This window comes from Onychostoma macrolepis, chromosome 22, assembly GCF_012432095.1.
Source record: "Onychostoma macrolepis isolate SWU-2019 chromosome 22, ASM1243209v1, whole genome shotgun sequence".
Lineage (NCBI taxonomy): Eukaryota > Metazoa > Chordata > Actinopteri > Cypriniformes > Cyprinidae > Onychostoma > Onychostoma macrolepis.
This window is the reverse complement of record NC_081176.1, coordinates 33,551,143-33,578,264: the sequence shown is the minus strand read 5'-3', so window position 1 is coordinate 33,578,264 and position 27,122 is coordinate 33,551,143. Positions and strand designations below refer to the sequence as shown.

At 36.0% G+C, this 27,122-nt stretch overlaps 2 protein-coding genes across 2 annotated transcripts; one reads left to right on the top strand and one right to left on the bottom strand.

Moving 5' to 3' along the window:
• Positions 1-671: 671 nt before the first annotated feature.
• On the bottom strand, positions 672-2,785 carry tm4sf4 (transmembrane 4 L six family member 4). Its single transcript, XM_058760265.1, has 5 exons — positions 2,534-2,785; positions 2,050-2,139; positions 1,562-1,719; positions 1,285-1,468; positions 672-1,147 (listed from the first exon to the last, which is right to left on the bottom strand). The coding sequence occupies exons 1-5, from the start codon at positions 2,705-2,707 to the stop codon at positions 1,139-1,141; spliced, it is 615 nt and encodes a 204-aa protein (XP_058616248.1). The 5' UTR covers positions 2,708-2,785; the 3' UTR covers positions 672-1,138.
• A 17,595-nt stretch (positions 2,786-20,380) lies between these two features.
• On the top strand, positions 20,381-23,147 carry tm4sf18 (transmembrane 4 L six family member 18). Its single transcript, XM_058760267.1, has 4 exons — positions 20,381-20,633; positions 22,185-22,256; positions 22,339-22,481; positions 22,565-23,147. Exons 1-4 carry the CDS (start codon positions 20,457-20,459, stop codon positions 22,761-22,763), a joined length of 591 nt encoding a protein of 196 aa, XP_058616250.1. The 5' UTR covers positions 20,381-20,456; the 3' UTR covers positions 22,764-23,147.
• The last annotated feature ends 3,975 nt before the right edge of the window (positions 23,148-27,122 follow it).

Sequence of the window (27,122 nt, the reverse complement as noted above, 5' to 3'; positions counted from 1 at the left end):
TGTGTTTGTTACTGTGTAATTGCATACTTAATGGGAAATTATATTTAGAATATTACACAATGTTGTCGTTGTTACTACTAAAGTGATTATTTGCATGTCTGACTATTTGCTGTGAAATGTTTTTATTGTACTGAGAAACAAATCATTCATCATGCAGCCACAAAAAGCCAGATAAAGTAGCTATCGGGGAAAGATTATCAGTAATAAAGCATAAGTCACATGCATCATAGAGCATAAAGTTAATCATTCCTGTGTGAAGATGAGAGCTGTTACCTATAAACCCATCATAAAATAACATTCCCTTCATAAAACCCCTGATAACACATCAACATCACACTGGCGGAACAACAAACATTTACTTTAGCCAGAAAGCCTTCTCTCAATAATATAATTTATAACATTGCATAATAACTCTTATCAAGTACGCTATAGTGCGGTTTCAGCTTGCGCATCATTTTATATGGATAGTTCTAAAAAGAAATGACGCAAATGATCTTCAGCAAGCCAGCTGTTGTTTATGAAGTATCCCTGAACTCTCCAGAGTCTGTCAGGGTGCTTCCCAGATCATCTCACTGTCCCTCCTGCTGCTTCCTGTTTTCTCCGAAAAACCAAACCTTGCTGAGTGAGACGGAAAAGCGCAAGTAGCAACAAGGACAGCCTTGTGGTGCTTTTTAAATCAAGAGTTTATTAAGTGTCAAATATCATTTTACTAATATAGCAATACATTTCAACCAATTTCCTGAGACAAAATAATAAAAATTGTTATCTTTTATCAAATATTCCATATATTTGCACATTCCCTTTATCCATCATGAAAAAAGACTAAATACTTGTATGAAAATAACATTCTCCTACAGTTTGAATAAATATTCAATATTCTTTTTAGTATGTATCAATACACTATATATCAGTATCCTATATCATATAAATCTATATGAAACATCATATATAACAATATATGTTGCCTTCATAAGCCATCAGCCATCAGGCAAATACAGCAAACAAACATGGAAGAAAACAACATCCATCTGAACGTTTGTATAAATACAAATCATGAGGTGAGAAACTGTTGAGTATTACAGATATGGATGTATGAGTAGTCCTGAAGAATCATTGATCCAAGTCCATTCTGAGTGGTTTAGGAGCTCTGCGGAAAAACACAAAGTTAAGTTATTTCAACATGTCAAACTAATGGTGAATTCACGTAAATAATCTATTTAAATTTCCATCAGTAAGGCCTGTGGATGCTTTATTGTTATTGTTATTATCAGAGTTTGTGCGTACCCCGCAGCAGCCGCAGCAGTCTCCACAGATAGTGCCGATGAGCCCGTTGATCACCTGGAAAGCGCACAGACCGATCTGAACCAGACCAGTGACCAGCAGGATTGAGAACAGGGTCAGATGCCACGTGACGATATCGCCCGGACCGTCGCACAGTTCCCACAGCGTTCTGTTGGACAGGTAGTTTCTGAAAGAAGCAAATCAGGTGACAGGCGTTACATTACAGCTTCTCACTTGAGATTATCACTTGATTTCGTTTCATTTGATAATAAACACGCACCCGTCAACAAATGGGTAAGTGGAGTTAGTTTGTTGGACAGTCCCGTTGAGATAGTGAGTGAAGCACTTGGGCCCATGATTAATGGCCACACAAGACACAATGACAGAGTAACCGGCGCCCACAGCTCCGGCCGCGGCAAACAGAATTGAGCTGAACATCTAGATGAAAACAAACCAAATGTTAAAACTGAAACACAACACACAGTTACGACTTCCTGTTAGCTTTACTGTGTCTAATATATCTGTGTTTCTTTAATTTGTTACAGCACTAATGGTGCTTTGAAATGGCATGTGTTGCGTGAGAGTAAGAATACAAATACATATTTCTAATATTTCACTCAGAAAGGCCTTTTCTAGTGGGAATTCTCAAATGGCGGGAATAACATGATCATTGTGTTGAGGAATGGTATGAAAATGTCATTTGTCACATGGACTCCTCAGATGGCACTTAGTTTTGTGAGTGTTCGAATCGAAGGGGAGCTTTCTCACCGCGAAACGTTTTCCGCAGCTCTCATTCCCACAGCAGCCGCAGCAGTCGTTGTTCTTCAAGCCCAGGAAAACCAGTGCAGGGAAAATCATCTAAACACAGACCAGCTCGTTACTTAAAGGTGAATGTTTGCCTATACGGTCATTTCTACAATAAATCAAAGTTTTAAAATCAAACAAAAATTATCTATAAAAAAAAAAAATATATATATATATATATATATATATATTTGTCCCTCCCCCCTCCTAAAATACTTGTCAAGCTATGATGCAAAAATAAATAAATAAATAATAATAATATGGGCATCAATCATAAAAGAGTGTGCAAATCTTCGTATAACCATAAACTGACGCTTAAATGTGTTGCGATGAATTTATATTAATCTACTTTCTTTCTTTTTAACAGAAATCTGATCTCAAATAAGAGTTGCTTAATAGTCTTTGACTTCTTGTAAGAGGAAAAACTGACATTGACTCATCCACTCACCAGCACACCAGATCCCAGAATTCCTCCCAAGTAAAAGACTTCATCCGTGATGTCGCTACTCTCATCGGCTACTTTACCACCAGGGAAAAACAGCATAATGTTGCAGATGACACAGATGATGGCCAGAGGGAGGAGGGTTATCCCCAGGCATTTGGCGAAATTTCCAGAACACATAATTCAGTCTTTTCTAGAGTCAAATACAGTCCAGAGTAGGGTGCGCTGTGGGTCTGGAGTCCTTTGTTCGGGTTAGGCGTCTGCTCCTGTGCTTGTGCAGGTGAGTATCGGTGTGGATTTATACTCTCCTGCTGCTGTGATGTCAGTGATGTGCACCTGTCTGTAAATGTGTAACTGTGGTGTGTCCTGCACCTACAGAGGTCCATTCATTTATCAGACCCCTCATACTATCAGCACTGAGTCACTGCGGCCTCACCTTAACCAGCAACACTTTATGATCCAACACATAAAACATTTGGAGACATCAATGTGTCATGAACACATATGATGATTTGACCAAAATTTAGATGGTAAATGGCGTGGATGATGCTCTTTTAATAATATTTTTTGTTGTGCATCAAAGAAATACAGAGTTCTGGCATGAAACTCTAGTTGGCGCAGTCCGATAGGTCTAACTCAATATGACCTAATGGCATCATTATCACATGGCGCAGCTGATTGGTTTTCTTCTGTATCAGTAGCCAATGAGCTCACTGCTCAATATTCAAATACCTGGCTTTTGTTTGCTGTAGCAGTTAGCAGCGCACTTCAGAAACCCTCCACCTTCCCCAGCTCCACCTGTATAGATCTGCTACTAGGTGATTTTGTCACGAATCCTGTGCCTGCCCTCCCGTTCACTCACCACCAGAGACCACCCGCTCACCACATAGACTCTCACACTACACAGATTGTTACATGTCACTCTGGACTACAGTTCTCATCATCCATTGCACTGATTACACACACACACACACACACACACACACACACACACACAGCTGTAACCAATGAGACACGCTTCATAAGCCTTGGACTTCCTCGTTCTGATCGCCGAGTATTGTTCTGCGTTTATCACTCACCTAGTGATAGCTGCTATACCAAGCCATTCCGTGTTTCAGTTTAGTTTAGTCCATTCTTTAAGTTTATAGCCTGCCTTTGATTTTTCTCTTGCCTTGTCGTTTGGACTCTGTTTGCCCCTGCCTGGACTATTGCTCACTGGACTACCCCTCTTCTCAAGCCCTCTGGTTATTGTTCGCCAATTGAAGACCCACGCTTGCCTTAGGATTACTTTTTGTCTTGCCTGTGTTATATCTGTTTGCTGGTGTTTCAACCCTGCCTGTGTTTTTGACCACGTCTCTGTTTAATAAAGCTTGCAAATGGATCCGCACGTGTCTTGTCTCGTATGCCCCGTTACAGATTAATGTATACCATAGGGGGTTATTTCATGTATTTCATATGTGCAGCAGCAGTATTTCCTACATGCTCACAGCAGCATGTTGTGGATGGATTGGCAGTAGCAAGTCCCGGCACTTGCTCTGCCGCAGCAGCAGCGTAGCAGATCTATTCTGCCAAGATCAAATACATTAACATTGTCATGTACATTACCATGCCAATCCCTCCGAGAGTGGTCATGACAGGAATACACTTACAGTATTTTGATCTGCCGACTACAAATGTTCTTCACTACAAATGTGTAATTACAAATTTAAATATACAATATATAAGTGTCAAATGACAGCATATCTCAGTTACCATAAATGTTTGTCAATACATTCAATTACTTTTAAAGATATACTTAAGTCCTACTTAAGTTCAGCTAATTTCTTTTAATGCAAATTAAATGCAGTCAATATAATATAAATTAAACTATTATACATTGTTTAAAATGCAATTAAACGTTCAAAAACATTACATTCATTTCTTAAGTATGTTCTTTTAAAGTTCTTTTATTTCTGTCATAAGTGTTTTTAAAAGTAGGCTGTAGTGTACTTATTTTTCATGAAGAGACAGAAGAGAAGAGCAAGAAAGAAGCGAGGTGGATATAATAACAGCCGCTGTCACTTTATTAACAAAAACAAAGAAGGCCCATTCCAGTCCATAGGAGAAAAGCAATATAACAATTTCACATCAAGCAAGGAGTATTAAACTGAGGGCTTAAATATACAGGATTAAAAACAAACAAACCTTCAAAGAGCATAACTCCTGCACAAATGTTTACTTTGACTTTACAGGCCAATAAAGATTATCACAGGACTTTATTTTCATTTTTTATTCATATTAAATTTATTCTCCAGTGGTAAGGCTTTCTCATTTGAACGTTTGCATAGAGCTTGATTGACAGGCGATCTAACCAACTGGCCTCCAGGAATGGAAGCGGCTCCAGGAAAGTTGTTCACTTTCAGACGAGTCAACAGCTGTTTGTGCAAACACCTCATGAAATTGTGCCACAAAGCTGTCAGGAGATTGAATGATAGGTCCAACTTGCTTCCATATTGTTTTTGCCCATCGCAGCACTTTTCCTGTGAGCAGAGACAGAATATAGGAGATTTTCACTCTTTCAGTGGGACAACGATGTGATTGCAAGCCTGTTTGCGAGTGTCAACGCTAACATGAAGGCCTTATACTAATGGCAATGGACTGTCTAAATCCAAATTCTGAACAGTTTTTTTTTTTTTTTTTACCATACCAGTGTTTTTATGGACCCTTGAACTTTGCACATGATATAATTACCTACCTGGTCTCATGGCATTTACGTACCTGGGTGCACTTTTTAGCGTGACATGAAATACGTACCAATAAGTACATATCACTGCAGTTTCCAAAATAAATGAACACTTTCACACAAATTTACAGAGTTGCGATTAATAAAGCGTAATTTTCGCACAATTACTTGAAGAATATCATGCTATGACTTCAAAACAATATTAATATGCTGGGCGATTTGAAAACTGATGCTTTTGAACGTTAGCATCACACACATCCAGCTTCTTATCTATGGGTTTTCATAGATGGTAAGTATGTTCGGTAGCTCACGGAGTACGGAGATGGACTTAGGAGATGCACTGGTTTGAATCCAGTGTAACTACGGTTCGACAAAGCAGTTAAAATCTGCGTAAACGGAAGTTCAAATGGCACAGTTGCATCAGCTAATACGTTTTTATATCAGTTTTGCATTTGTTAACACTATCGGGTAGGTTTAGGGCTGGATTTGGTGTAGGGCATATTTCCAACACGATAGAGCATTAACCTTTAGCGACAGTCCCCGGATATTTGAATTCTGAACCGCCGCAATACGTATCTGAAGCAACGTAATAAAAAAACAGCAATACGTACCAATATCTACGTAATAAAAACATACCAGGGTTCACATATTGAACCTGTGTTTTAGCGCCACTCAGTGGACATTTCTATTTGAAACTGCGGCGAAACGTGCAGCAAGGTACGTAAAACTGTGTCACACAAAAGGTGCGCAGAGGTACGTATTTTTATGAGACCAGGTTGATAATTACAGTTAAATCAGCAAAGTAATTGCACGGCCACATAATGAATGCATTAAACTCTAGTATAAAGCTTTATTTAGCTTTGGTGTTTGAGAAAGGAATTGCAGCATTTTCTCTTGTGTTGTGGCTTGATTCCACAGTGTTTTTTTTCCTTATATTTGCTTTTTAAATTTTCATTGTGTTGTGCACTACTGGGCGACCGTACTGAGACCTTCTAGGGGCTTTAATTTAAGAAGACGTTCAGTGGTGTATAACATTAAGAATATGAAGGGAAAGAGGTGTTCTACATGACATGATTGTTTTTGATTGTAATTTATATTTGCTTTTGACATGACACTTGCATTCAGCTTAATCAAGTGTCAGCCGTTAGCGACTGTACGCCAGTGGATGGGGCCTATGGTGAGAAGATGATTATTCATCGACGTCTTGCTCTGGAGGCGTATTTATGCAAATGTTTGTGCCCAGGTGACGTCACTTTGCCCCTCAGATCCAAACGAGCCAAATTTAAGCTATGAAACTTGCAGGATGTTTTAATGATACAAATACCACTTTAAAAGGAAAGAGCATTTATTGAACCATTAGTCTCTAAGTTGGATCATGTGGACAGGGTCCTGCTAGTGTATAAAGGAAACTTCATCATGCACACACTGGCTAAAATAAAATAGGGCTTGAAGTTTTAAATATATCCACTGGCGAGGCTGAATAACAGCTCACCCCTGTGACCCTCCACACCCTGAATATCCTCGCCTCGATTCCAGCTGTTCATTCAGTGTATGGTTGGCTCAGTTCCCAGGGTCGCTCCATGGAATATCTGCATTTCTCTTGTAGGAGTTTCCCCTTTCATTCCTTATTCCTCTCAGCATGACCTTTCAAGTCCATATTGGATTAAAAAAAAAAACTAAAAAAAAAACACAACAACAATGACCTGTTTAATAGTGGCATAATGCTCTAAATACAGTCTGGTGTTTTGGAAATGTATGAAAATTGTACTGTATACAGTATATAATTTATAGAGTTTTAAGTATTTTATACACTGTTATAGTGTTTAATAATATTTCAAATTATAGTTTTATAGTTTTAAAAGTTTTATTATAAAATTACTGTTTCTATAAAATTATAGTTTTCTATTAGTTTTCTATTATAGTTTTATAGTTTTCAGTTTTCATCTTAATTTTAGTTCAATAATTTTTTTTTTTTTTTTTAATAATATTCCTATCTAGCTTTATTTTTATTTCAGTTTTAGTAATTTTAGCACTTTGGTCTCATAGGGCTTCCCCAGGAAATATTAGCACAGGACTGAAAGACTGTGGACCATTCTGGGCTAGGTCGGGGATTGAACATTAACCATCATCAACCCAAACAATGTGAGATGATAATGTTAGAATTCAATTAGAACAATTGTTTCTTGAGATGAGGATGACCATTACTTTATTTATGATGACATTTAGTTTATAAATGTGTAATAAATAGATGACACTGTGTGCATTACAAAAGTTTTTCACATTGATGTTTTTCTATAAATGTAATAAACAACTTGAGGCAATTAATGGCTTATGGCTTTGACAAAACATTTATTTGACATAAAATATCAAATATGTTTGACAGCATTTTACCTCATAGTGAACCCACCGTTTTGTTTGTTTTTTCTGTAGTCAAAAATCTGTGATGCTGAATGTGTCTTTTGACCCCTTTCAACCTTGCTTTGTGAATCTAAATAAAGTAACCTGATGCCATTATATGACCACATAATAATAAGTTATTATGGTCTATAAAAGTGTATTTTATTTGAACAGTGTGTATAGTTGGAAGGGTGATTGTATAACATCACAGCGTCACAATCTGAACTTCACACATCTCGTCATCAGACCTGCTCACAGAAGTATGCTCAGACCATTCCCCATTTGAAGGGTGTGTTGTTGTCAATGGCCAATGATAAGACTGACAGGTCCAAAGGACTTCTCTATAGCTCAAATCTTATCAGAGGTGGGAGGGAAGTCAATAGTAAATCAATGGAAAGATTGATTGTGCATGAATAAAATGCATGCATGTTGCCTAGGGCAACAGTTTCCATGACAGGTTAGTTACTTATTGGGATAGTGGATTGGGGTGACACACACTTGAAAAGTATGCACTCACACAAAACTCACATGATTACATCATCAATATGTACCCAGCAGTAAATCAGTTTATTTTTACTTTGACCCTGAAATGGATAGTTCACCCAAAAATGTCCATTCTGTCATCATTTACTCATCTTCATGTCTGTATAACTTTCTTTATTCTGTGGCACTTAAAAAGATGTTTGAGGAATTTCTGTTTATGAGGAAAATTAACTTTTATTGACTTTTAGTAGAGGGGCAAAATAACAATACTTTTCGTAAAAAGAGGAAATTCAAATCACAGTTCTGTTAATGAGAAACAGATGAATGTATTTTGGCCTGTTCATTTATTTGTGGCCTTGCTGGACACAGTGAATGACAAACAGAAAATATATGTGGAGACATTGATGTAAAGAGACACAGATACATACACAAAAGTCTTCTCACTGTTATCAGTTATGATGCTGATAAAACATCAGACCAACCCATTTATGATCACCATAATTATTACACATTGTTGTAAGCTTAAAGGATGTATCTAGCATATGTCAAAGTTGAGGGTGAATCCAATATCAGAGACACTTGTTAGTGGCAAATTTTGTCACATTTACCACAAAACATACTTATGATTAGTTTATGACTATGATGTTTCTTCACTGGTTTGCTGCTGGATACAGATTTGAATCAGACAGTTTCATCAATTGTATCCAACAATATATTGGATACAATTGAATAGTCTTTGACATCCCTAAAAAAGTAAATGGGTAACATTTTGTTTTCCTTTGATAAAACTGATCAGCTATTTATTTTGATCTTTTCATTATTATTAAATGACCCTATGATTGGGACATTTGTCCAAACAAACAAACAAATAAATAAATAAACAAACTTTTCAAATGGCAGTAATTAAACTGCTTATGAAGAAACCACCAACACAACAGTTGTCGAAGTAATAAATGACAATTGTGGGTGAATCAGACCCTTATGTTTGCAACGTTCTCATTAACAATCAGAGAATTATGTTGCCATAGTTATAGATGTAAACTAGCCTGGATTGCATCCTACCATGTCAAACCTAACACAAGTGAAATATGGTGTGACCCAAGGCTCTGTCTTAGGTCCTGTGTTGTTCTCATTGTACACTTACATACAATCTCTAAAGTCACTTTTTGTTAAAATCATACCCATATATAATTGTTTAAACAAAATTTATATATTTAAAACATTATAAAATTGGGAAACTTTTCCTGATGTTCACCATGCTCCTGTGCCAGCTTCATATCCTATACTGACACTGAACCAAGCCACACAGGCTACAACTACAGCTTATACAACTATATGAGCTATTTAGTTTTGTGAATAACTAGGATAGCAACACAAAACCTGTGGATTTAAATCATGGACCTGATTACAGGGATTTTCCTCTGTTTGATCATTATTTGCTCCTGAGCTGCACAAACATTCTCAGGTCACTCCAGTGGATTTTGTTCAAATTACTACTAGACACTTTTCTTTACTAAGCATAAAAAAGAGATCAGCTATGTAATGAGCAAAAGAGCACACATTCAATTTATTTACTAAAAGAATAAAATTACTGTCTTAGGATCCTGACATGGTAATAAATAGTTTAAATAAACCATACATAATGGTAAATTTAAAAAAAAAAGAAGAAATACAGAAGGTTTTGCGAAGGAGCTTGAAAGGCTTGAGCTTTAGATTTTTAATATATTTCTGAACACAATTAGCACTACCAATATATGACTAATTAAGATGTTAATAACTCTTCAATATACTCTCACATTTTTATCTGTTTAGTTGTTTCCTTGTATGTAGTTTCTTTACTTGCTTTGTCCCTGCTCATTTTTCACTGTAGTTATTCATTGGTTCATTAATTCTTCTCATCTTCTTCTCTTTACCCCTCATTTTGTATGTGTATTTATAGCCTTGTGTTTCAGTCCTTGGTTATCCATTATTATTGGTTATCAGTTATATTTATATAAACACATATGTCTACTTAAAAAAGTCGTAGTTAATAGTGAATAAGTGTTCCCTATTCTAAAGTGTTACCATATATATATATACTGTATATATATATATATATGTTTACTTATATGTATATATTTAGCATATATTCTACATATATTTTGTCTGTATACCCTTGTCAATGTGGTGTTATAAAATTGATAATTTACATATATGAACAAATATATATATGCAAATATACAGTACATTTCCAGTTTGTTCTGTGGAGGGCAAGATTGATTTATTAATCATTTATTTAAAAGACAGAAGTAAACTTATGGAGAATGCCACTAGAGAAACCTGATGGTACAAAGGTTAAAGTTCATAGATAAACATGAGCACATACTAAAATAATAATCAAAAGTAATTAAGAAATATTCCATGCACAATAAGAAATAAACCTCTAGAAAAACAGAAAAGGTACTACTAATTTTCTGTCAAGACATTATACATTAATTTGACATTAATTTCCTTTAACCCTAAAGCACAACATTAATTTGAAATATGGGTAAAACACCTGTCAAAAATCAATATGAAAAATTAATTAATATTAACACAGTACACTGGACCTATTTTTACTTTTCTAAGAGTGTATTGCCTTTATACAAAAGGATAAAGGTAATACATTTAGTGACAAGCTCAGTATCTCTCCATTAGTCTTCATTATTCTTTTATGTGCTAAATACTAACTGCTGTGGTATGTTGATATTTTCTAGCTAATACTGACTGTGAATAAAGTGACTGTGATTATTTGTCAGAAAATATGTTGAAACGTGTTCTGTCTTTGTCTGTCTAAGGGTGCCGTGTGGTGCCAGGTACTGTGCTTACATTAGATAGCATTGTTTGCTTATCCCCTTCTCCACCCATGTGATCTTTCACTTCTCCATCTGCTGACGCCGTGATAGGATGCCATGTAGAGGCGACGGTGAAAGAGGAACAGCAGCGGTGGGTTATTACCTGCAGACTTTAGACTGTCGCTTTGACACGAAGATGTGATGGGGAGTACCAGAACAATAATTATATTATTAAATTGATTTGTTTATGAACTAAGTAAGAATTCAGTTCCACAACACGATCCGCAACATTTCAACATGCATTGTTGTGAGAGGTGTTTCACTTACATAAGCAGAATTATGTTTCTCAATTGAACTGCATCCAGAGGATTGAGTTACAGATGCTAATACAAGCTTGAGACTTTGTTTCTCTTGCTTAATATGAGTCCGTTTGACCTTTTGGCTGAGCTGCACTGCAGGAGCATGCCAGCACTCCCACAGGAAGTGACACGGCGCATTCGTCTATAGTGGACAGGAAGGAATTCCCCGCTTTTTTGCCTACATTAGCTTAACATGGGCTTTGGCACTCAAAACTGCTTTCCTTAGTTTGTCATTGATTTTATTCCTTTTTATATACCCTTGTGAAAAAAAGTAGTACACTTAAACATACATTTATACAGAAAATAATATACTGTAAGAGAATATACTTTTCATTTAGACATTACATTTATGCATTTGGCAGGTGCTTTTATCCAAAGGAACTTCAAGGTGCACATTCACATTTTATCGGTTCAGTACAAACTGAGTCTAATGACTTGATTGCATGTTTATTGCTAATAAAATAATAGTTACTTCCTATCTTGTAAATAAAGTACTAGTGAATGTAATAACAAGCATTTATGATTAACTAAAATATACTTTAATTTTATTTCTATTGAAACTTCTGTGTCTCCTATTTCAATGTATTTGTAACACTACGGTTAAAATGATTTCAAAGCACTTTACATGAGCTTTATTATGTTAGTCAACACATTAAAATGCATGACAAAAGATTATTGGTCACTCTTTATTTTAAGGTCTGATTCTTTCTATTAACAAACCATTAACTATGACTTTTGTTATATAATAAACTCCTAAGTTGCTGCTTATTAATAGTTAGTTTGGTAGTTTTTAAATTTAGGTATTGGGTAGGATTAGGGATGTAAAATATGGTCATGCAGAATATGTGCTTTATAAGGACTAATAAACAGCTAATATGTTAATAAAAGGTGTGCTAATAAGCAACTAGTTAACTGTGAGAATTAGTCCCTGTATTAAAGTGTTACCATTAAATGTTTTGAGATTAAAAATCCCTCTCTTTTTTGCTTATATATATATATATATATATAAGCAAAAAAGAGAGGGATTTTTAATCTCAAAACATTTAATTTCTGGATAAATAAAGACATATACAAAGGATGAAGATAACTCTTAACTCTTTTCAACGGGAGTATTGATGTGAATATGTTGTGAGAGAAGCAGGTTCTAATGCTTAGCCAAATATTGTAGTTGCTTATTAACTTTTTGAATAAAAGCTTTGTTGAATTCATCCCGGCAGTGATCTAACCAGCGGTCAATACGTTTGTGAAATGCTTTGCCTGTGAGTGCTTTTTTTCATTGACCGCATGTGGTGTTGGATGAAGTAGAGGAGACTGCAGGAAAGACTTTATTAGGTCATATCCTGGTCACAGTAAGATTTATAATGCATTGTCTACACACTTTTGTGTATAATCGCCCCCTCTCTCCGTCTCTCGTCCTGCATCTATTACAGAACAAAGGTGCTATTTTCTGTCTGGACGGTTGTTGTGGTAACGGCAGGCCCAGGCAAGAGGGGCCATGTCATACCGTAATCCACCCATGTGAACGCAAGCTTTGGCCTCGTGCAGGTAAGCACATTACACCATCAGATCCTCTTGCAAATTTCAAGCACTGAATACTTTTAGACAAACATGATATAAATATCTGCCATTACTGGTAAATGAAGGGTTATGACCCTGAACATGGGGGAAGGAAATGTATTTTAGAATCAAAAACAGAGAAGTCAGAGAAGATGTTTACAGGAAAGATAGGAAGAAGAATTCTCATGAACTGAAACTGAATTGACCCCAAACCTTCAGCACAAACCACACGGAGCTAAAGAGTAAACAGCTCAGACTGGAAAAATGTAAATTTTAAAGGGTTAGTTCACCCAAAAATGAAAATTAGCCCATGTTTTACTCACCCTCAAGGCATCCCAGGTGTATATGACTTTCTTCTTTCAGAAGAATCCAATCGGAGTTATATTGTCCTGGCTATTCCAAGCGTTAGAATCGGGGTAGGTGGGTGTTTACAGTCCAAAAGTAGTCAAATAAAGCGCATCCATCCAAATTAAAGGGCACCTGTTATGCCCCTTTTTACAAGATGTAATATTGGTCTTGGGTGTCCCCAGAATGTGTTTGTGACGTTTCAGCCCAAAATACCCAACAGATCATTTATTATAACAGCTGGAAAATGTCATTTTTGGGGTGTGTCTAAAAAAGAGCTGTTTTGGAGTGTATGGCTTTAAATGCGTTATACATCTATACATGTGTATACATCTCTCTGCATTGCATATCTACAGCAATAAACAGCCGGTAGAAGCAACAAAACTGAGAGCAAGAGAAACGGTATTTAGCCGTACATATGGGAAGTCAAATGTACTGAAAGTGGGACGAAATAGCGCGATGTTACAGAGCTCGCGCCGCGCTGACCTGTCATCAATGGACCTAGCTGCACAACCACGCTACCGAACGAATCTCGCGCTACAAACAGCGCAAACTAATCTCACAAGCACGGCGCTGATCAGTTAAAAAATACATAATGTACGCACACAAATACAGTTGAAATGCTAAGCACTATAACGACATGACATTCACAAAGGAGTCTGGAGTCTGATACACGTATTTAGGTAGATTTTGAGGCGCATTACCTTGAAAAATGAAAGTAATCCACAGCGTCCTCAGCAGCTCAGATTTTGGTAGAAAATGAAGACCCTTATGTTCAGTCTTACATCCAAACACAGAGAGCACAGTGATTGCTTGCAAGACATTGTTGACGTTACATCTGCTCGAGAGTAAAGAAAATGGAGGACAGTGTACAACCGCTGAGAGCAGAAACTATAGCAACGCAGGGCTGTCAATCAACCCCCATGGCCCCGCCCTCTGAAATGTAACATCACACTGCATGAGAATCAAAACGGCAGGCCTAGTGAGACTGACTTGGTTTAAAGGGGAGTGGGTGGATATTTATCATTGTTGGGTGGTTGTGTTCACACACGGTCAACACATATTTATGTCCAAACACCATGTAAAAGTGGACTTTGCATAATAGGTGCCCTTTAAAACGTGCATCACACAGCTCCGGGGGGTGAATAAAGGCCTCCTGTAGCAAATCAATACATTTTTGTAAGATAACTGTAAAATGAACTGACTGTTGTAGGTGGAAGTTTTATTATGGACATGTGCACTTTATTTGACTACTTTTGGACTGTTGAACAAAAACACCCACCTACCCCCATTCTAACGCCTGGAAGAGCCAGGATAATTTTTAAAATAACTCAGATTGGATTTGTCTAAAAGAAGAAGGTCATATACACCTAGGATGTCTTGAGGGTGAGTAAAACATGGTGTAATTTTCATTTTTGGGTGAACTAACCCTTTAAAGCCCTTGAGAAGAGAAACACTGTGTTTACCTCAGTTCGGCCCAGATTTATTGTGTTTATAAACCTTCAGAAGTGCCTGAACATAGTTAACCTTTCACCCAAACAAAACTCAGTCTTATCTGAATCATTGCTGCTAAAATGTAACTGTTAAAACGCTTATCGGGCACACTTCAGAGTATATGACTGTATATTATCTGCTGTATTTAATGATAGTACGCTCACATCCGATGTTACTTAATAAGCTAGTTCAGAATAAGCTAGTTCCCAGATGTGTGTTTGAACAGTGCCAGCGGCTAATTCCAATTGAAAATATTAACACAGATCACTAAGATGTCACTAAGAATAAACTGTGCCAGCTGATGGCATAGTTTATATTAATAATATAGGTTTTACTTTATTTTGATGGTCCCTTTAACACATTCTATTGACTATAAGTAATGTTGCACCTACATTTCTACTAACTCTCATTAGAGTGTTAGTAGTGTATTAGTTGACTGGTAGGGTTAGGATTAGATTAAGTTGACACGTTCTTGCAAAGTTACTTATAGTCAGTAGAATATCTGTTGGGAGACCAACACAATAAAGAGTTAGTAGATATGAAGCAGAGAGTCTACTAATACTCTTATGAGAGTTTGTTGACATGTAGTTGCAACATTACTTAGTGTCAACAGAATTTTCAAAAGGGACCATCAAAATAAAGTGTTACCATAATATAATTATTTTAAAGATTTGTTTTTTTTTTGGCGTTTTTGCCTTTTATTTGATAGGACAGTAGGTAGACAAGAAACGAAGTTGGAGAGAGAGAGGGGGGACGGGATCGGGAAAGGACACCAGGACACCCGAAGCACAATGGCGCTACATGTCGACGCGCTGCCCACGAGGCTATCGGCGGCGACACCATAATATAATTATTACAGCAGTTTGCACAGGCAGGTGGTTAATTTTTACTGTTTACAGAACTATAAAGCTGCACACATCAAAACTGATTATATTGGACTGTGGATAAGAAGAAGGAATTCAATTCAATATTAAATTTAATTAAATTAAATTTAATTGTTTTCAGAAAAAAAAAATCAGTTTTAATAAATATAACTTCAATTTGTGGGCCATTGTGCAATACTGAATTTCTAATTTATTCAATTTAACAATCAAAGGATTCCAGTTTTAATAGTATTATTTTTAATTTAAATGAAATCAGTGTTATGGTCAGTTTTATGATGATTATGGCATTATGACAAACATGTACAATGACTTGAGAAAATATATTTAAGAAATTAATAAGAATAGTTACTCCAAATACATCATTTACTTATTTATTTGGTCCCACTTAACATAAGGTGTCTTTAACTAATATGCACTTGCAATATACAATTAAGCATTTGATTAAATGTAGTTATTGTGCATGTCCTTGTAACGCAAAACTCTCACCAGATTCAGAATCTTGACAACTGATGCAGCAACTGAATGTGTCAACTGTGGACGTCCATTAAAAACAGCACTGAACTGACTGTGACTGTGAATGTATGGTGGAAACCGCAGACTGTAGAACGAATCAGACAACAGCAGTGACGGGTGTGTCACAATCTGCAAGCCAAGTGCACGCCATATGCATCTTTAAATTAAACTGAACTCAGATGCTGCAATTTAGACTATGTAGAAGAACATATGGAATAACTGCTGTAAAACCAACGGGACTGATTACATCTGTGCAGTTTTTGGATTTTAATTAAAATTATTATTATTGTTAAATCTCTTTTTTGCACCTTTTTACCCACGAAACCTGCTTGATAATTATGCACATCTGAATATAAGGCATTTTTTCACTCCTAGTCCTTGTTAACTATAAGATATAATAAACAATAAGTTATTATATACAAAATAGTAGTTATCAAGATCGATGTGGTTTAGAATTGGTAAAATGTGCTTGGAAAGATACAATGATCAGAACATCAACTTGCCTAATAATTATGCACGCACTGTACATATGATTGTCTTATTCCTAGAACTGCTGTTAAATATTCTTTATGTGCTTTTAGATGCATGCTCATATGAATGAATGTAGATTCATTATATAATTTTTATTTGGTTATTAATGATTTTACCACATTCAAACGTTTATTTTTCTGTTTTTATTTTGTTTATGTGAACAACAGAGCAAAGCTGTGGAATATCTTACAGGTGAGATGAATACACTGATTCAAACAGATGAATTAATTTTTTTTTTTCTTTCCTCTCATGTAATTGGGCATTAAAGTCTAAAGTTTAACGCTCACACTTGTACAGTGGCGGCTGGGTGTGACACTGTAACACATGACTAAATCATTGGCGTCATGATGAGCTCACAGCAGAAATGCCCTCTACATGTGTCACGACGCTGTAATTTGCTCAGCCATTCTCCAAAGGAAGCTGGGTGGAGGAGAAGTGTGTGTCTTTAGGAAACACATGCGCGGCTGATTTGACCAAATCAACCTACAAGAATAAACTCGTTACATTCATCAGGAAGTCGTGTCATTGCCCTTCCGTTGTTTTCATTTCCCATTAGTCTGATTAATTTGCTTTCATAAAGGGAAGTGTTTAAACAGCCAGCAGTCACTGTAATGAACTATATTACTTTATGGAAAAATTTATGAATAGCTGTTTATTATAGTACTTGATGTACCTCTTAACTGAACACTGGTGATTTTATCATGTTCAAGCACTACTTCACAACATAACGTAGTTTTATCACATGGGGTCATGTGTCTCTGTTTTAAAAACCTTGTGAAGAAAAGTATTCTTGTAGTGTACTTCAAATCTTAAAAGTATATTAAAAAAATAAAAAATACTTGCAGATATTAATGAAATAAAAGGCCACATAAGTATACTTAAAGAGAATACCCTTTCCTGACTGTTTCTTATGTTCTAAGATGTACTCTGATGTACTAAGTTGCAACTTCATCATTACAAACATGTAATTACCTACTAATTACATAGTAATATCTAATAATGGTTATTTATCTGCCTGCCTGGCTATTTTATTTTAATTTACATTCAGCAGTACACTTCATTTCAAGGACAAATATTGTATAAGTAATTATTAAATTACATATAAAGGTCTGCTTAATTTCTACTTAAGTGAGTCAAACACTAAAGTTCAGCTAATTGCATTTAATATAAATGTAAACTATAATACATTTTCATTTAATTGCGGGTTAACATGCAATTAAATGTCTGAAAACATTATACTGCAAAAATTATTTTCTTAGTATTTTTGTCTTGTTTTCTAGTATAAATAATATCTAAACATCCTTGAATGAAGATGCATTTACTTGACAAGTATAAGATTTTAAGTCTTGTTTTCTAAAAACAAAATTTAAGAAAACTTATCTTAATTCAAAGGCTAAACAATATTATTTTTCTTGCCCCACTGCCAGATATTTTTGCTTGTTTTAAGCAAAAACGAACTACATTTTAATATTTTTTCAATGTTTTTTTCAGAAAAAAATTATGACTTATTATCATGACTTATTATCTTAAGTCATCTTGCATCTTGATTCAAGAGTTTTTATATGTTTATACTAGAAAACAAGTATATTCTTTTAAAGTGTATTATTTCTATAATAAGATACTCTTAAAGTATTTGAAGTAATTTAAAGTGTACTTCTTTTTCACAAGTGAACACACAAGCAGAAGTTATTGAACTCTTATTAACACATATTAAGTACAGAATTTTAAATGTTTTAGATAAATGGCACACTAAACTCTGAGTTATTAAATACACTGATATTTAACTACTATCAGATGATCATGAAGTTCATCGAGGAGGTTACACAACACTCATTTTTGTCATATACAAGATGCTTCCCAAGAAACAAGCATATTTTTTGTTCTGGGAGCCCCTTGGCACACAGCTCAGCAAACACAACAGTGGGTATCTGTATCCTCTGTGGAAAACTGTTGAGTTACATAATATACTGCCATACTTCCTCATAACAGGCCATTTTATTCATAAAGCCTGATTACACCAACGGCTAATCCTGGATCACAGAAAAACTGCAGACATTTCATCCTGTTGCTTCAGATTTATCTGGCTCAATACTGATTTTTACACCATAAACAAAAAGTGTGCAAGTGTGCAGTAACATTTTTTTTTTTTTTTTTTTTTTTTATTGATTAAGTTGCTTTCATTGATTTCCATCCAAGTGTCTGTGTTGTCTCGGGTGTTTTTTTAGTCCTTTTTTTTTACATCACTTCTGAAACACTAAAGGAGAAACATGAGGTTTCAGGCATCTGTTTTCTCTGGGGGAAACTAAAGAAACTTCAGCAAAAGTCTCAATCTTTCTGTACATTTCATCTCATTGCTGTCTGGGAGAAAGAGTTTTATATTAAAGCGATTTCATGTGTGTGATCTACCTTACAGTAAGTGATGCCATCTACAGTGTCAAATTAGAAGTGTTAAAGGCTGAAACACAACCCATCTGCACATCATCTGAACCACACACACTTAAAGGGTTACTCCACCCCAAAATGAAAATTTTGTCATTAATCACTTACCCCCATGTCGTTCCAAACCCGTAAAAGCTTTGTTCGTCTTCGGAACACAATTTAAGATATTTTGGGTGAAAACCGGGAGGCTTGTTACTGTCCCATTGACTGACAAGTAAATAACACTGTCAAGGCAAAAATGGCTATTTTAAGAATACTTAACTGGCTCCAAAATGGTTCTTCTATGGCACCTCAGCAGAAAAAAAAACACCCTTTTGAAACCTTCGAAACCTTTAAAAGAGTGGTTTTGTATGTTTTGAAAATGACAATGAATAGCTGAGACCAACTTTGTCTATATGTGACCCTGGACCACAAAACCAGTCATAAGGGTCAGTTTTTTGAGATTGAGATTTATACATCAATGGTAAAATTAATTATTCAGCTTTTAGGTGATGTATAGTTTGTTAGGATAGGACAATATTTGGCTGAGAAACAACTATTTGAAAATCTGGAATCTGAGGGTGCAAAAAAATCTAAATATTGAGAAAATCACCTTTAAAGTTGTCCAAATGAAGTTCTTAGCAATGCATATTACTAATCAGAAATTAAGTTTTTATATATTTACGGTAGAAAATTTACAAAATATCTTCATGGAACATGATCTTTACTTAATATCTTATGATTTTTGGCATAAAAGAAAAATGGATAATTTTGACCCATACAATGTATTGTTGGCTATTGCTACAAATATACCTGTGCTACTTATGACTGCATTTAAAAACTACATTGTTTACCACAAAACTGTCAAAATCTAGTTGTTTATTTTTTGCATGTCATAATTAAAGAGATCATAAAGTATTGAAATAAGCCTCCCTCTATCTTCTGCTTCGTCTGTAACAATGTCAACCTTGTAGTGAAACAAATGAAATTTGAAAAAAAACTAAAAGAAAAGATATTTATAGAAATATCAACATTAGATTATCTTTCTAAAAAGCACTTTGTAATTCCACAACCTTGAGCACAAGGCTTGTAATGTTAACTTAAACTGTAAAACTGTTCACCTATATGATGAGATGCGTCTTTGTCTGATTACCAACAAAATGATGAGGAAGCTTTGGTAGAAAAACATCTTGTAACTCTCCTCAAACCCCCCCACAAGTCCCGGTCATATCGTCTGTCAGAGAGTTTCCAGGCATACTGTTATAATGTCAGCCCGTTTCCTGTCTCCTCCTCCTCATGGGGGGCCAAGGAGGGGGGTAGCCTCTTAAAACCCTTCCACTCCTCCGTCCACCACCCTACTTTCCTGTCCCGGATTACAGCCGCCTGCGCTCGCTCCTTCTGCTCCGTGTGAAGATGTGTTCTCTGGCCTTCGCCAGGTCTCTGGGCTTTGCCCTCATCCCTCTCGCCACCTGCTGCATCGTGGCAAATGTCCTGCTCTTCTTTCCCGATGGAAAGATCAACTTCGTTCAGGATGATCATGTGACCACGTATGTCTGGTACTTCATGGGAATCGGAGGAGGTGGTTTGGTGGTGAGTATCAGATTTGTGTTGGTGTGAATGTTTTCTTGTGTCATGGTTGTGGGCAGACATGTGGAATAGTTTTGGTGGATTGAGGTTTCTGGACAAATCCAAACTGTCCCCATGAGGAAAAAACTAAATAAACACTCTAATGTCTTAATTAAAATGTGAAAAAGCTCAATATTAAGTAAGGGTTAGGTATCTATAGAAACATGAGTTAGGGTTAGGTTACTAAGGGTTATCAGGGTTAGGCTAATGAAAAATTGCCAACTTCTCTCAGATATGTGAATAAGAACTCTAAGGTTTTGGTTTAGGAAACTATAATGGTCTGTTTAATAAAAGCTCATCTGTGCAGCTGTGTGTGTAAAATGAGCAACACTATCAAAATTGTGTGAAAGTATTGTGCAGATTGGCAAATTGGTGGTGGATTTGTACAATCTCATTCATAACTGTTCGTACAATCTAGCTTTGCCTTCTTGAGGGTTAACTCTAGGGTGGGTCTAGGGGCGGACCTTTCGTACGAGTGTGAATTTCTGAAATGAAGTTGGTAACTCATACTTGCAAATTCTGATAAGATTGGGTGGGAATCAGTGTTACAAAGTAAACTTTTGGGGCATTTCTTTGTTGCTGGTCAAAGTGCGAAAACAATGAACAACTTAATGAAAAGCTAACGGTAAAATAAGTGGATGAGAGGAACTTAATCGACAAAACATGCAGCTGAGGAAACAAGAATACCAAAGTGTTTACTCTCATAAGTAAACTTGTGTAAAAAAATCTAAATCTTTAGATATCTTATTTGTTACTCCTAATATATTTAAAATACATCTATTTCATACTAATTATAGTTCTATTATATTCCATAGTTCTATAGTAATCTTTTATCATATTTACTGACATATCATTGGAGACTTGCTGATATAAAAATTATAATTAAACTTTATTTGCAGTATCACTTGTGCACAATGCACATTTCTCAATATTAAGCCTGAAATGTGTTTTAATGTCACTATTGATGAGGATTTTATGATCGTTGAATAATATCGGCCTTGAAATGCAAGATATTTAAAGTGTACCTGAAGTATACTTGCAATAGTTCCTCTTTAGCACAATCGAACTTCAGTATATCTTTAACTGGGCTTCAGCACTACAGTACTTCCTCACAATTACTGTAAAGTGCATTAAGCACAAAATTAGTTGTCCCAGTTTAGCACACTTTTAGTATACCAGTTTAGTTTACCAAAAGTACAACTGCAGCATATTTTTAATGCATACGTAAATATGCGAACGTATTTGTAGTATACTCAGCATGAAATAAATGTATTTCAAATACATATATTTTTCACTAGGGACTATACCTGGTTGATGATATCTTTGTAACTTTTTATCAAAATGCAACACTGGTCCACTTCTTACCCGCTGACATCTCCAGACTTTTCGCAATTAATTCCATTGTTCCATTCTAGATTTTTTCTTGTTGAACATTCCATTTATGCCAGTAGTAATGATGTGCAATTACTCAATTAGACAGTTGTACTATACTAAAAGCTCCTTGTCCACATTCAGATGCTGATACCGGCCTGCGTGTTTCTGGGAATGGGGAAGTGTGTGGATTCCTGTGGAACAGACAGCTGTGCGGTGAGTATTGTGAAGGGAGCCTTCATTCAAGGACATGTTGCACAGGTCAGCCAGACTCATCAGTTTCACGTTGTGTGTGTAGATGTGTGGTTCGGTGTTCGCCGCTCTGGTGGGATTAGCTGGATCTGCATACTGCTTCCTGATCTCCGCTGTGGCGCTCTTGAAGGGGCCGTATTGCTTCACTGTGATGGGATGGATGTCTCCTTTTGAGGATAATGGCGGAAAGTATGAGCTCATTTTTTTTTTTTTTTCAAAAATGCTTTGATGGTGGTGACTTCATAAGAAAGTCTTTTCCTCCGTTTGTTCAGGTACCTGTTTGCTCGAGAGAAGTGGTCCGAATGCATTCAGCCGGCACACATTGTGGAGTGGAATATAACACTGCTGTCTATCCTGTTGGGTCTCAGCACCCTGGAGTTCCTCATCTGTTTCCTGCAGCTCGTCAGCGGACTGGTTAACGCAGTGTGCCGGCCATGCTGCTACAAACAGGAGTACAGTCTAAACGCTTGAGGACGGAGCATTTCCCAGCCTCAGTCATTCAGAAAAAGGACTGCTCATCTGCAGCAGAGCTGAGCCATCACGCCGCCATGAACGTCACTTTGGATAAAAATGTAAACACTAAGTCACCACGTTTGAGCTGAATGCATCGGGACATTTCCACATCACCCCAGCCGAGTTTGTATTAGCAATGCATGTTTTTTGTATAAAACAATGTGCATCTTGCTAAGATATAAATGTATTTTTGTATGAGTTCTGTTCGTTTTGTACAGGAAGTTGTTTTGTAAATTATTTAAATATTGAGAGTAATAGAAGTACAGACGATGAATGTTGTTTTATATACCTATAAAAGCTGTTTTAAATATTCCCATCAATGAATAAATAGGTCTCATTTTAGACTCTGTTTTGTTCATTTTGTGGATAATTTCACATTTTGGTGGTTTTCACAATTTGCAGTACAAGGAAATGGTAAAAAAAAAAAATAATAAAAAATTCCCTTGGGAAATGCTTGCTGTAATACTCATTATCCGGTCTCAGCTCTCTAACATAAATCTTTGTCACACTGTAAAACTTGCCCAAATCCTCTTGGTAAATAATTTGAGGACACGCAGATTTCTGGCCCAACATAAGCTACACAAGTATGTGAACATAAACTTTTTAGCTCAGAACTGTAAAATATATGTGTGATCTCTTGTATTTTTATGCAAAAACATACAGGTAACATAGTTTCAGATATTCAAACCAAGGCAATCTGAGTAAACTATCCCTACAATACATCCATATAAAAAAAAAAATAATAAAAAAAAAACACATATATAGACGGTTTCATCGGGCGCACGCGCCTGGACCGAAGTTAACTTCCGGTCTGTTTGTTTATCGGTCATGTTAGTGGCGCCGGCTACAAACACAGTTAAAGTTAAGGTGATGAGTAACGAAGTTGGGCTCAGGTTGTTGCGCTGTGGGATGTGCTGTACATTTATTTATTTGTCGCAACCCGCTACAATATCAAAACTGACCGATTTTCTTGCTTCGTTGAATATGAGCACATAATGCACGTTTAAAATCAAAACGAGGTGCAGGTGTTTTTATATCACTGTATTTCTGAAGGACAACTGTATTTAGAAAATGTTCGATGTCATTTTCATTTAATCTAGTTATATGCCTGATAAAGCAGCGTTTGTAAGCTCAGCGCTGCTTTGTGTAACGTACAACCCAACAGCCGTTTCCGGGAAAACCTCTAGTTCTCCCGCTTTAAAGCGCCTCCTGCTGGCAGAGAATAAATTTGCATTTTTAAAAAGTCCGTCTAAGTAGTTATCGCTGCATCTCAGTCCGTCTGATTTACGCAGCAAACATATTTTGCTTGTTATCAAAACATAATCTACTCTAGAGGGACTTAGCTGTTGTTACTGATTGTATTTGGATGTCTACCGGAAGTTAAGTTAGGGCCACAAAAACGCGCATGAGCAGTAACATTTGTTTATGTTGTTGCCGTTGAAACCGTCTATATATATATATATTGCAAGTTAGGGCAATAACAGGTTGAGCCAACTTTAGCAGCAACAATCACAACCAAATGCAATAGATAACCAGGGGATGGTCATTCAGATTGCTAAGGTGGCATTTTGGCCCACTCTTCTTTGCAGAGCTGCTTTTTCTCAGCCCCATTGGAAGTTATTCATGCAGCATGAACTGTATAGTATAGAATAAAGTCCAGGTTTAAGTCAGGACTCTAACTAGATATTCAGGGGTGTATTTACTCCTTTGCTTGGGATCCTTGTGCTTCAGACTGGTGACATTCTTCTTCAGTATTTTCTGGTAGACAACAGTATTCATCCATCCATCTTTTACAATCAACTTGTCCTGTGTAGGTGCACAACGATGTAGAGCATGTTCCAGCATTTCAGGCCATAGGCATAATTTAGTGCCAGCAGTGGTTTGGATTGTGAAGGAAACCAGAGCACTCGCAGAAAGCCTGCTCCAACATAGAGAGAACATGCAAACTCCAGACAGAAAGACCTCCAGTTCACTTTAGACTATAAGAACATTCTCTTAAAAGTTTTGAGGATCATCAAGGTGTGTTCTAAACAAGATATTCTAAACATTAACATTTTGATTTTCTGTAAAGCTGCTTTGAAACAATGTGAATTGGGAAAATCGCTATACAAATAAATTTGATTTGGCTTGTTCTTTTGGATTAGCAGTGGGTTTCACCTTGTCACTCTTCCGTGGGATGCCATTTCTGGCATGTCTTTGTGATGTGGAGTTGTGAACACTGACCTCTATTGATGTGAAAGATTCCTGCAGTTCCTTGGATGTTGTCCTTGGCTCTTTTATGGCTTCCTGGATGAGATGTTGATATGCTTTTAGATGAATTTTGGCAGGTTAGCCAATTGTGGTCAAAAGTTTTCTTTGTTTGCAGATTTGTGGATGACACTGTGGTTTTTCGGAGTCCCACACTCTTAAGAAACAGTACCAGAAAAGGGTTCTTCAGATTGTAGCAATAGCAGAACCCTTTTTGGTGCTAAATAGAACCCTTTTTATAGGGTTCCATAAAGAACCAAGCTTTGAAAATGCTACAGTATATAGGACCTTAATGGTCTTTTTAATGATAGTTTGTTTTCATTAATATTAGTACATTAGTATATTTATACCTTTAATAGTATTATTAATATTATTTGTATATATGATTTATAATCCCTAACACACAATTCTTGAAACAATTCATAATTTTCTCACAACTATAAACACAATCTCTAAACTATACACCAACTTGCACAAACCTCAAACTTCCAGTTTAAAACCAAATATTCTAATCAAAAACATATTATCTTCAGTCAAAATCAAACTTTGGCCTCAGATGATGCACAAACCTGCCAAATATACAGACTGCTCCACTGCCTAGAAAACACCAGTGAGATCAATTCAAAACATTGTTACCAAAACCTCTTTTTGGGAAATAGGAATCCTTTTGATAGTCAATGTCTGTTACAGTATACAACATAAATAGAGTGGTGCAGATACAGTAAAATTCTGCAATAAATTTTAAGAAAAGTTTACTTTCATTACACTACTGTAAAGAGATCTTACAATATACTGTCAGTTGTTTTACAGAAAGAAAGAAATAAATAATGGATAAAAGAATAAATAAATAAATTCATTCAGCATCCTCTGCCAAACTGCATTACAGTATTGGCAGTACCCTTATTTTTTATAGCAGTTTCTTATTCTTCTGAGAAAAGACTTCTCTGCCTCCCCTAGACAGTCGTCTCTCAGTTCTGCACAAATACAGTAAATGTAAGGACTACTTGGCTACAAATCAATTCAACAGTAATGAGTTTGAGGGTGTGTGCTACAGTATTTACTGTATACAGAATAATGAAAGTTCTCTCATCTGAAGTACTGCTGCTATGTACTGTAATTATATTGTATGTGTCAGTAGTATTGAAACTCTATTGGATTCATTTTCCAAAACACATAATCAGCTGTGCTCTTGTTCATATCATTCTGAGATTCTGACCTGTGTGTCATCAGTTTTGCTACTGAATGTTCACACATGGATAAATGTGTGCTGTTTGAGATCATTTTTTTATGCTTGAGTTAATTATATTGTGTGTTTGTGTTTTCTGAATGAGAACGTGGTTAAACCTGTGCAAAATTATGGTGTTTTTGTGTAGAGTTTTGCAGGAAACACTGAGCAAATTGGAACGTGTGTGAAAACAGGTGAAATGTGTTAAAAGTTTTGAGAAACGTGTCTTTGTTTTGAGAACTGTATGTATGCTTTGGAAAACTGTGCCAAACGAATCAGTTATAGTGTGTTAGCAATCAAGAAAAACTGTAATATAGTTTTTTACACCTGTATCTGCCTGGTCTGATATTATCTTGTAGCCTCTATTAGGGTTTTTACATAATAAAACAACAACAATAGCATGTCAATTAGGTACTTTTATTTATTTTATTTTTAATGACAAGTGAAATTGTAACAAAAATGACAGTGCTCTAACAGTTATTAGCAGAATACATTAAGTATTTATTTATGTTCAATGTCAATTGTCATTTATTAAAGTAAAACAAAATAGAAACAAAATAGTGTGATGAAGACCAAGTTCCAGTGAAATGCTATATTTTCATAATCCTCTATGATGCCTGAAAGTCCATCGTTATGCATATTTTGGTGTGATTGAGTGGCAGTTTCTCTCTGCAGGTGACGAGGTTGTAGGATGTGACAGCATCTGAAATGCACAATTGAGTTTATAGATACAATGTGTCTCCTTCCATTTGTTTAAAACAATTGTTTATGAAGTGAAAAAGTGTAGCCTGTTACGGTTTTACATTAAAACAACAACAAGAACAATGTTGTGTGGATTGGGTACT

Excerpts from the sequence above, each read along its gene's own strand:
- tm4sf4 (XM_058760265.1), bottom strand. The coding sequence starts at position 2,707 with ATGTGTTCTGGAAATTTCGCCAAATGCCTGGGGATAACCCTCCTCCCT. Across the intron at positions 1,720-2,049 it reads GCTGCGGAAAACGTTTCGCG|ATGTTCAGCTCAATTCTGTT; the intron begins GTGAGAAAGCTC and ends GTTTTCATCTAG. Across the intron at positions 1,469-1,561 it reads ACTTACCCATTTGTTGACGG|AAACTACCTGTCCAACAGAA; the intron begins GTGCGTGTTTAT and ends TGCTTCTTTCAG.
- tm4sf18 (XM_058760267.1), top strand. The coding sequence starts at position 20,457 with ATGTGTTCTCTGGCCTTCGCCAGGTCTCTGGGCTTTGCCCTCATCCCT. Across the intron at positions 20,634-22,184 it reads TCGGAGGAGGTGGTTTGGTG|ATGCTGATACCGGCCTGCGT; the intron begins GTGAGTATCAGA and ends GTCCACATTCAG. Across the intron at positions 22,257-22,338 it reads GTGGAACAGACAGCTGTGCG|ATGTGTGGTTCGGTGTTCGC; the intron begins GTGAGTATTGTG and ends TTGTGTGTGTAG.